The following is an 11,107-nucleotide window of genomic DNA, read 5'->3' as shown; positions in this document are numbered from 1 at the left end:
CTTAGATGGTGATGATGTCAATCTCAAAGTCATATACTATTGGAAACCAACTCCGTGTTCGGGATGTGGATCACTTGTTCATCCGTCAAACTTATGCCAAAAAAACCCTCAACAAAAGACCATGAACACACATCAATCCAGAGCCAGAAGTAAAAGCAGACCTAGAGGTAGACCTCCTCTTCCTTCTTCTACTTCCCCTGCCATTCTCCCAATCCCTACTCCTAATCCCCCTGCTTTTCATCAAATTGCTATATGCCCCCCTCCTAATACCACACTTGAACCAGAGACTGATAAGGCTAATTGCCCTCCCTTATCAGAACATATCCCAAACTTAAATCTTCCTTCCTCTGCTGCTGTGGAAGATGCGTCCTCTTCCCATAGAAAAGATAACAATACCCCCATCGACACCCGTGAGTTGGAAAGGGATGACTTTGTTTCTGTCCCTTCCTCTCCTAAAAAAAATCATAAAATGACCCCCAAACCGTGGATTAAGCCTACGGGCAATCTCTCCACCTCACCAAACAAATTTGATCCCCTCCTCCTGGATAACCAGCCGAAAACTACTGAAGAATCTGAGCAGTCTTCAAGTAACATTATCCCACTTTCGGATGAACCGCCTGACACTAAGAATTCTGGCAAGAATTCCAGTACAAGTCAACAAGCCAAAAACACTAAGACCAAAAGCGCTAAGAAAGCGCAAAAAACCACCAAGTCAAAATGACCCTCCCTGCAATTGGTTGCTGGAACGTTTGTGGATTCAACAGCCCTGAAAAAGTCAATGCTTGTAAAAAATTAATCTCCTCTCAGCGTCTTGATCTTCTCTGCATCCTGGAAGCCAAAATCCAGCACCACCTTCTCTCTGATGACTGGTTCTGTTATTCCCATAATGTTTTTACTAATGAAGCTAGCTAGCAGTAACAATTTTGACAATTCGGGTCCGGGACGTATTTGCCTGAAATGGAAACCTGCCGCTCTTAATTTTAGAAAGATCCATTCCTCGACTCAGCACATCCATGGTATTGTATCCACCTCCCATTCTGTTTCTTTCGTGCTTACTGCGGTTTATGCTGCCAATGCTCTGGTAGATCGGGCTACTCTATGGAATAATCTGGCTCATATTGTTGAGGGGATTAATTGTCCATGGATCATCATGGGTGATTTTAATTGTTTTAGGAATGCAAATGAAAAAGACGGTGGCTCTTCACCTCTCCACAACCAACTGAATGAATTAAACTCTTGGGTATTTGATTCTGGAACTTTTGAGCTATCTTCTACTGGTTTGAACTTTACTTGGTTTAATCAAAGAGTGGACGATCCTATTCACATCAAATTAGATAGGATGCTTGTTAACTATGCTTGGCTTGAGAATTTTCCTAATTCTTATTATAGAGTTGATCCCCTCGCTTGCTCAGATCACTCACCTATTATCCTTTGTTCGGGTAATCTGGACATGCTTGCTAGCAGATTTCTTTTTAAAAACTATTGGATTCATATGGAAGGTTATTGGGATACTGTTATCTCTGCTTTTGCTTCCCATTCTAACGCTAGTCCTATTACAAATCTTTATCTGAAGCTCAATTCTTTGAAAAAAGGTTTGAAACAAAGAAATTGGTCCTCTGCTAATTTCTTACAAGATAAAATTGCTGTGCTGGATCACAATCAGAAAAGGTGTATGGAACTTATTCAAAGGGATCCTTTGAACCCTGAGCTTAATGCTAATCTCAAAGAAATTAATACGTCGTTGGTATATTTTCATAAAGCATGGACTAACTGGATTGTTCAAAGGGGGAAAGCTAAATGGCGGTCTAATGGGGAAGATGATTTGGGTTTTCTTTACGCTAGGATCAAAGCTAGAGGCAATCACAACCGGATTAAAGTCATTTCTTCTTCGGATGGTGTGTTTACTACTCCCTCTGACATAGCTCAAGCAACTGTTGCCTACTTTAAAGAGATCTTTAATGCCTCTCCTCCCAATCTGATAAATGGCATTGAATTTCCTAGGGGTTCCATTATTCCCCAACACCACCTCTCCTATCTGACTTCCCAGGTGACTGACCAGGAAATTAAGGATGTTATTTTTGCGGGTTCTACTACCACTAGTCCCGGGCCCGATGGTTTCACGTTTGAGTTCTACAAATCCTCGTGGGGCATTACTGGTTATTACGTCTGTCAAGCTATTAAAATTTTTTTTGATACTGGATCTCTTCCTAATTATGTTAAATCCACTGCCATTTTTCTTATTCCCAAAACTCAACATGCTTCTCGTATCACTGACTTCAGACCCATATCCCTCTGCAACACTTTCTATAAGATCATTGCTAAAATTTTGGCCAATAGGATGAAACCCATTATGCCTTATATCATCCATAATAGTCAAGCTGGGTTCATTCAGAATAGGCTTTCCACTGATAACATTGTGTTGGCTATGTAAATTTTGAGAGATTTTAAAAATATTTCGAGCAAGGACTTCTTTTGTGCCAAGCTTGATATTAAAAAAACTTTTGATTGCATTTCTAGAGATTTTATCATTTCGAGAATGTACGAGAAAGGCTTTCCCCAGAAGTTCTTTGCTTGGATTAAAGGGTGTATTTACGATGTGACGTTCTCTATTTGCATCAATGGGGCTTTACAAGGCTATTTTAACTCAACTTCGGGTCTTAGGCAGGGGTGCCCCCTATCCCCTCTTCTCTTTGCCATTGCTATGGATGTCTTCTCTTGTTATTTGGATGGCAGTAATTTTTGTGGTTTTCCTTGTGGCAATACCTCTTATACTCACCTGCTTTATGCCGATGACGTTCTGATTTTTGGACCTGCCACGGTTCAAAATGCTCAAGCTTTGAATAATATTCTTTCATATTTTGGTGATTGTTCGAGTCTTCACATCAATAGAGAAAAATGCTCTATTATTTTCTCTAAGGAATCTCAAACTACTTCTGACATTTTAAACCTCCTTCATTTCTCCCAAGCTGATCATGTTATCAAATACCTTGGATTGCCTACCTCCACTAAAAGACTCACCATTTCTCACTTCCAACCACTACTGAGTAAAATCACTATTCTACTTGCTGGTTGGAAAGTTAAGTTTTTGTCTTTTGTAGGTAGGATTAAATACTTGAAATTTACAATTGCCAATACTATTGCGTATTGGATTCGTGGAGCAATTATACCCAAAGCTGGATGCAAGCTTATTGACAGAATTTGTGCAAGGTTTTTATACCATGGCTCTTCTACGGATAAGAAATTACACCTGATTTCTTGGAGAAAAACTACCTTACCTTACTGTTTTGGGAGTCTTGGAATACCTGATATTAAATCCATGTACTTTGGATTTGCTTGCACCTTTATGTGGAGATTTTACTCTATTAATTACCCCCTGAATAGCTGGTACAAAACTAAATTTGATTCTCCTTTCAATCTTCTAAATACTAGAGCCTCTCATTACTGGAAACTTATTTGTTCTACTTCTGCTACTGTCAAACACTCTCTGAACTTTAATGTTACTAATACAGACTGCTCTCTTTCCCTTCAATGGGACCCGTGGGTGAAAGGGAAATCTTTGGCTGAAATGAACCTGCACTGTTTGCAGAGAGGCCTGTTGGTTAGTAATGTTATTACTAATGGCAGCTGGAATTTGAGTTTAATCCCTCAACATATGCATCAGCTTTTCTTATCTATTCACATCCAGGATGGTGACAACGTGATTACCTGGACTGGGAAAGGGGTCCCGAGCTTTAAAACATTCAAAAGAAAGTTTTTTGATGATATTTTTAAAGTCCCTTGGCATAAATATATATGGCATAAACACTTTGCTATACGTTACTCCTCTTACGCGTAGGTAGCTGTAAATGATGGGTTGAAAACTGCTGATGTCTTAGCTGTTAGGGGCATTCTCATTAACCCAACCTGCGGTTTTTGTCATACTGAAGAAGAATCCTCATCTCATCTCTTTTTTCAATGCCCATTCTCTTTCAGTATCTTACAAACTATGTTACCTGATGTCAAGGTTTTTCTTTTGAGGCCAAATATTATGCAGTTATTTGAATTTGTTGAAGAATACCAAGGATATGAGGCAACTGAAAGGAACTTCTGTTATTTTGCCATATGTTGTCTGGTGTATTTTTTGTGGAGAGAGAGAAATAACAGGAGATATGCTGGGAATCATTACAATATTTTCTCTCTCTGTCACAACATTTCCAGGGCCATTTCTGCTAAAGTTTCTAAGTGGAAACATTTTGATAAGATTCAAACTTCTTTCCCCAGCTGCTTCTCCTGGAGAATCTCCCATCAGACAGAGTTTTTGGATGTCCCAGGGCAATGATGATTTGGTACACTTCCCTGGATGGTCTTCGTTTACCTCTGGTGCTTGCTCCTCTCATTGATGTCCGTTCGATGTTCCGTGTGGTAATTCGTGGGCAACCGGGAAGTACTCGTGCTCATAGACATGGTGTTGAACCTTTGGTTCAGCTAGTTTTTGATTTTTTGTACCAAGTTTTGTTTTTCTGAGTCTTTTAGGGACATGTTTTGCTGCTCTGTCTTTTGGGTTTTCTTATTTTTTCCTTTACATTTTGTAATGGGGCTTATGTTTTAAGCCAGTTTTTTTTGTTTTTACTTGTAATCATTTCAGTTTTAATTTAAGGGCTTTGCCCCAAAATTTCCCAAAAAAAAATCGATAACCTGAACAGAGTCTACTGGGGCTGGGCCCCAAACATCAGAGTGAATCAACGATAAAATGGTGTTCATTCTAGTGTTAGATTTAGGAAATGAAAGTTTATGTCCTTTTGATAATTTGCAAGAATTGCAAGAAATAGAGCTAATTGAAATGTTCAAACTAGGATTACAATGAGCTATTGTTTTTAACGTATGTAAATTTGGATGCCCCAGACGATCATGCCAAGGTAATTTGCTGTTAGTTATAGCCAGAGCCACACTTGGAGCTGTCGGATTTGCGGAAAATATTGGATATAATCCTCGATCACACGGGCCTTGAAGAAGCACCTGTTGAGTCTTCAAATCCTTAAATTTAAAACCAGAGGGATCAAAGATTATCTCAATATTGTTATCTTTTATAAGTCTTGAAATAGAAAGTAAATTAAATTTTAAAGCCGGTGTGTGTAAAATCTGAGATAAAGCAAGCTTACTGGAGGGAGTCGATAACAAGCCGTTGCCGGTATTGGCAATGTTGACCGATCTCCCGTCACCAACCGTGATCATGTCCGAACCTTGATAAGGTGTAATATTGGACATGTTGTCGAGCGAGCTTGTTATGTGAGACGTCGATCTGGAGTCCAAGTACCAGTTGGATGGACTGCTCTCGGTTTGTGCGGCTAATGCTCGGTGAGCATCCGTGGTATGAGACTGACCATAGTTTTGATCAAGTCGATGCCAGCAGGTTGTCGCCGTGTGACCTCTTTTTGAGCATATCTGACAAATAAAATTAGCATTGGGGTTGGGCTGAGATCTTGTAGAGGTGTTGTACGTCCACGTGCTCTTCTGCCGTGATTTCTTGGCACGAAAAGAGCGGTTTGCGGATCATTAGGTGGAGCAGATCTAACCGTATCAGCTGCAATATTGATCTCCTCACTTAGGAGAAGAGGATACAATTGATCCAGAGAAATGGGATTTAGCATAGTCCGTATAGCAGTTTTAAAAGATTGATAGGATTGAGGTAATCCGTTGAGGATGTAAAGAATCACGTCCTCATTATCAACCGAAGAATCGGATGCGGAGATTTGATCGACAAGAGTCTTGATCTCGGTCAGGTACTGTGTAACCGATTGATTCTTGAGGGCAATGTTATGGAGCGAATTTTTCAACTGAATAAATTTGGATATGTTTGAAGATTGAAACCGTGTTTCAAGTGTGGACCAAATTTCAGCTGTGGATTCAAGATTAACTACATATGGGAGAATAGATGTGGATATGGTTGAGCAAAGGGCAGCGGCTAGGTTTTGGTCCATTAAAATCCATTGGGATGATTGGGAATTTGGGGTAGAAGACGAATCAGATGAAGATGAAAACAGAGAGGGTTCAAGAAATTTCTCGAACCGGTTTGCTCTGAATATTTTTTCTATATGTGCTCTCCATAGAGAGTAATTATCCTCCTGGAGTTGCAAATGTACCAGCGTGCGTAGATTTGTGACGACGAACTTCAGTGTCGCCGGGATGAGCTGATCTGCGACTCCTTCTCCATCGAGGTGTTCGCTAGGATTTGAGATAGCCGAGCTCATTTCTTGATACCTCTTACCGAGGCTCTGATACCATGTGGAAAATAAAGAACAGAGAAAAGCGAAAGAAAGAACAGGGAAAAGTAGAAAGTAATGAAATATATTTGCTGTCTTTCACCCAGAGAGATACATGGATATATATAGAGCTTTCACATCTAAAGCCTTCTTGCAAACTAATGAATAAATGACACGTAAGCAAGAATATAATAAATACAATATTTAACTGTTTTTATATTCTAATACTTATTTATCTAATCCATGGATCGAGCTCAAGTCAACTCGTTAAGCTTACTGAAATACTTGTAGATTGGTGTAATCATATAATTAGGGCTTCTCTTATGCTCTCCTTAGTAAGAGTCCTTGATTCATATGATTGTGCAACATTTATAGCTAAAGTGCTCTGGATTGGTTTGAACCCGGTCTGATAAGACACTATATGAAAAATGACATTATTCAATTGCCATTTTCATCGAAAATTGACTAAATTCTATCAGTAGCTAGTATTTTTGACAGATTTTTATGAAAAATTTTTACCAGGAAAACACAAGTTGAAAAGATAAAAAAATTGTCAGAGATATTTTCGGTGGATTTCTGATGGCCATTTTTCGATAGAAAATAAAAAAATTAAAGAAAAATTATTTTTTCTTTACTGAAATTTTTCCTTTACCTTTTATCCGGTCCACTCAATAAACCGCACCTAACCAACCCCCTCTATCGTGCATTGTACCCGCACGCTCAACATGACCGAATGTGGCACAGAACCCGCACGCTCAAGCTTACCAGAACAGCTCAAATCCGCGCTCCAAACCCGCTCAATCCTGCCTGCTTCTCGCACATGAAATCGCGCATTACTTTTTTGTTTTTACTTTTATATAAAAAAATCATGTTTTTCACAAACGGTGTGAACTAAACTTAATTATGATATTATGAAGGGAAGAGGGACCAAAACAGGCATGGAAATTAATTATTAAAATTGTTAGTTAGGTTAAATTAGTTAATTAATTAATAAATTTTTTTAATTAGTTTAAAATTGTTAATCAGCTGTTAGTTAATATAAAATACCATAAACTATTAATAATTAGCTAATTTGCTATTTATAAAAATTGTTACTAAAACTATTTATTAATTATTATTAAAGTTGTTAGTTAATTTAAATTAGTTTATTTAACTAACTTGAGGTAATGTGATAAAGTTTACTGATTTATACTCTGATAGAGTTAGATGATTGTGCAACCAACTTTGGGGAAAGAATTATAGATACTAAAAAATATAATATTTTAAGTTCATGGATCAAAACTAATTTGGTAAGGGCATGAACTACAAATAAATATGAGTAATGAAATTCTACATGAGTCACATTACTCTAGATATGTTATTCATCTAGGGAGCAACACAATTTTTAATAATATGAAGCAGAAGTAATGAATGGGTAGGAATGAAAAGGGAAGTTGCTGATTTTGTGTCTAAATACTGAGAGATTATTAGGTGCGGAGTGCAGATGGGGAGAACCGTCTGCACAAGCATTAGTATCTAGTGGTACTTGCACTCGGTATCGCTGGATATCGCTAGGTACCTAGTGCTTGTGCAGACAATACGCACTCCGCACCTAATAATTTTTCCTAAATACTAGACTTGTCAGCTAGTGAAGACAGAACATAAATGACCTAGTTTTGTATTGTAGCATTTGCTCATTCTTGAAAGAAAGTGGGAAGAAGTGGTCATGAATTTTGCTATGTGATTTCCCCAATTAAGGTAATGACATGCTATTATCTAGGTAATGACATACTACATAGAATACCTCAGATAATCATTACTGACCATGATAGTAGATTCACTTCTCACCTATAGAGAAATATTCATAGAAGTCTAGGAATAAAAATGTATTATAGTATCACTTTTCGTCCATAAATAGACAATTAGTCGAAGAGGATTATTCATGTACTAGAAGATCTTTTGAGACTCTGTGTTTTGAATTTTGGTGATAGTTGGAAGACCACATCCCTCTGATTTAATTTGCATGCAAAAATAACTTTCAATCATCGATATGGCCCCCTTACGAAGTTCTATATGTTAGAAATTATATAATGCCTTTATCTTGGACAAAAAAATTAGAGAAAGAAGTATGTTATGGCCATCTCTAATTGGTGATGCTACTAAAAAAATCCATCTTATCCAAGATAGATTAAAATTTACACAAGATAGACAAAGGAAATACTATGATTCAAAACATCAATCAATAGAATTTCAAGTTATAGACTTTGTATCTTTGAAAGTGAGTTCAATAAAAGAAGTTATTTGATTTAGTAAGGAAGGCAACCTGAGTCCAAGTACATTAGACCTTTTGATGTTATTGAGAGAATTAGAAACTGTTCTTATAATATATTTCTACTAGAGCATATGTCTAAAGTTCACAATGTCTTTCATGTGTCCTTTTGAAGGAAATATATTTTTGATACAAAAAGAAAAATTTCTTAATAGAAAATTAAAGTACAACCTAAGATGAGTTATGGAGGGGAACCTAAAAATATTATGGCATATGATGTGAGAAAATTAAGAAGAAAACAAATTCTAATGATTAAAGTACAATGGAAGGGTCGATCTAATAGAGAGGTCACAAGGGAGAAGGAATATGAGATAAAGTAATTATACACTATTATGTTTGATTGAATCATACACTAACATGTTGAAGATGACAATTTTTTAGAATGGTAGATTGTAACATCTATAACTACAATGCTCTGGATTATTTTGAACCCGATTTGGTATAACATGTATGCTTGAATTTCTTGCATTTTTATTTTGTATGTATCTGTGAATATTTTGTATATGTATGAATGCATGAATTTTATCTCTAGGGCATGTCCTAAAGGTCTATGTGTATGAAATATAAATTTTAAAAATTTTCCTTGAGAGTGATGCAACATTAGGGGTGGCATTACAACACTGAGTTCTTTATCATTGTGGCATTTAATTGGACTGTTTTAGCAATGGTTTTGGGCTCTAAGGCATCATGTTTTCTGTTTAATTAGAAATTTAAATGGAGCACTGCAGTTATGAGTCTCTATGCATTATGACGCTAGCATAAGACAATCAACAAATACCAAGTTTCACCGAATTTTCAAAAATGCCATTTCATTTCTCCCCTTAGGAAGTCAACTAGAGAGAGAAAGGAGTCTTCTAAAGAGAAAAAGTATATTTCAGGCGGCTTTAGGTTGATTTTGCATATCAGGCTAATTCAAAAAAATATTCAAGTTGAGGTAGGTTATATTTAAAAAAAAGGTAGGTTATATTTTGTTTATCTCATCTTTTAATAATTCAAAGTTTTCTAGATTTTTCTAATATTTTAATTAAAATTTTGACATAAAATGAGGTAAATTTATTCACTATGAAAACTTTCATCGTGCAACTTTTGATATGTTGCAGTTGGCAATATTCTGCATGTTTTGATGTTTTATCTAAAAATTTTCACTAAGTATTTTTTAAGCTACACCATTTTAATAATATAAAAAAATTCTAACATCTATAAATAGTGTTATAACATAATAAAAGTTCTGAAATATAACTATGAACAAAATGGGGTAATCTAGTAATTTTCTAAAAGAATGTACGTAAATTTTTGTATGTATCTTTCACCTGAACTTCTAATTTCTTTATTGTTAGTGTGGCACTCTATGAAACTCTATATTAACTGTGATAGTGTGTATTATATTATGCATTTTTTTATAATTATATTTTTAAAATGTTTGAATTTGAATCAATTTTGATGTTTGAATGAAGTTTTAAATTATTATATACCTGAAGTTAAAAGGGTCTAAAATATTTGAATACATATATAGTACTATGCATCTAGGAGTCATAAGGTACTATAATCTAATATGCTATCACAATGATTCATAAAAGTCTGAATTCTAATATCTATTGGGATGCATAATGGCCTAAGAAAAATTCTATCTTTTTTGAGATATGAATATGAAATGCTTACATTTTTGTTTTCTTACTATTATGCTATTTTGATAAATACTTTATAAATACCTCTTATTGCTCTGTGGATATTTACTTAATTTAACAAATTCGGTTGGACTTGCATACAAATGAATTATTTACTTCACCTTGTTATTTTTATTTTATTATTAGTGATATTAAAGACTTGGGTAGGTTGAATATGGCTTGCTGAGTTGTAGTTGCTCATACACACTTTCTACATTACTTTTAGGTAAGGATAAAGGGATGGGGCAAGCTAAGTAGTGTGGGAAGTAAAACCATGCATGCAATGAACACAAACAAGAAAAAGAAGGCAATGAAAAAGTGCACAAGGATTTAATGTGGGAAAATATGAAATCGAGAAAAATCACAGAGCCACGCCATACCAAGAAATTCACTATAAGGATAATTTGTAAATAACTCTTTTTTTAAATCTCTCTCCTTATCTTGCTTCTCTTCATACACTCATTCTACATAGAATTGATAAAGAAAATCTCATAAAACTACTCCAAAGAATGCAACCCTTCAAGGTAGTAAAGAAAAATGAGAAGGAAAAATGTGTAACCTAACTTGCAACAACACAACATTAGGTTTGGAGCACTAGAGTGTTCCACTTTTTGTCTCAAGACCGAATCAAAACACTACAACACTGGGGTTTAGATTACCATGACTCTCCACTCTTTATCTCCAACCATCAAAAGTATATAGCATCGTAGTGCTAAAGCATACAGTGCTGCGCGTTATACTGTTGCATGAAAAAATTTTTTTTTTTTAAAGGCAAGGCCTGTGAACCTAAACAGGAAGAGTCTCTCTCTACAGCCCCCAAATGAGATTGATTGATAAAATTGAGGTCCGGGTCAATTTTATAACATGATTGATCGACACAATCAAATCCCAAATAG

The 11,107-nt window shown here is 35.9% G+C and overlaps 2 protein-coding genes across 2 annotated transcripts; one reads left to right on the top strand and one right to left on the bottom strand.

Moving 5' to 3' along the window:
* Positions 1 to 2,536: 2,536 nt before the first annotated feature.
* Positions 2,537 to 4,503, top strand: LOC110110584. Its single transcript, XM_020842141.1, has 3 exons — positions 2,537 to 3,721; positions 3,836 to 4,003; positions 4,261 to 4,503. The coding sequence occupies exons 1-3, from the start codon at positions 2,537 to 2,539 to the stop codon at positions 4,501 to 4,503; spliced, it is 1,596 nt and encodes a 531-aa protein (XP_020697800.1).
* Positions 4,504 to 5,324: 821 nt separating this feature from the next.
* LOC110110577 lies at positions 5,325 to 6,227 on the bottom strand. The gene has a single exon (XM_020842129.1). It carries the CDS (start codon positions 6,225 to 6,227, stop codon positions 5,325 to 5,327), a length of 903 nt encoding a protein of 300 aa, XP_020697788.1.
* Positions 6,228 to 11,107: the final 4,880 nt, after the last annotated feature.

The sequence above is a fragment of the Dendrobium catenatum genome, unplaced genomic scaffold (assembly GCF_001605985.2).
Source record: "Dendrobium catenatum unplaced genomic scaffold, ASM160598v2 fragScaff_scaffold_421, whole genome shotgun sequence".
In the NCBI taxonomy this organism is placed as follows: Eukaryota; Viridiplantae; Streptophyta; class Magnoliopsida; order Asparagales; family Orchidaceae; genus Dendrobium; species Dendrobium catenatum.
This window is presented reverse-complemented; position numbering and strand designations above follow the sequence as displayed.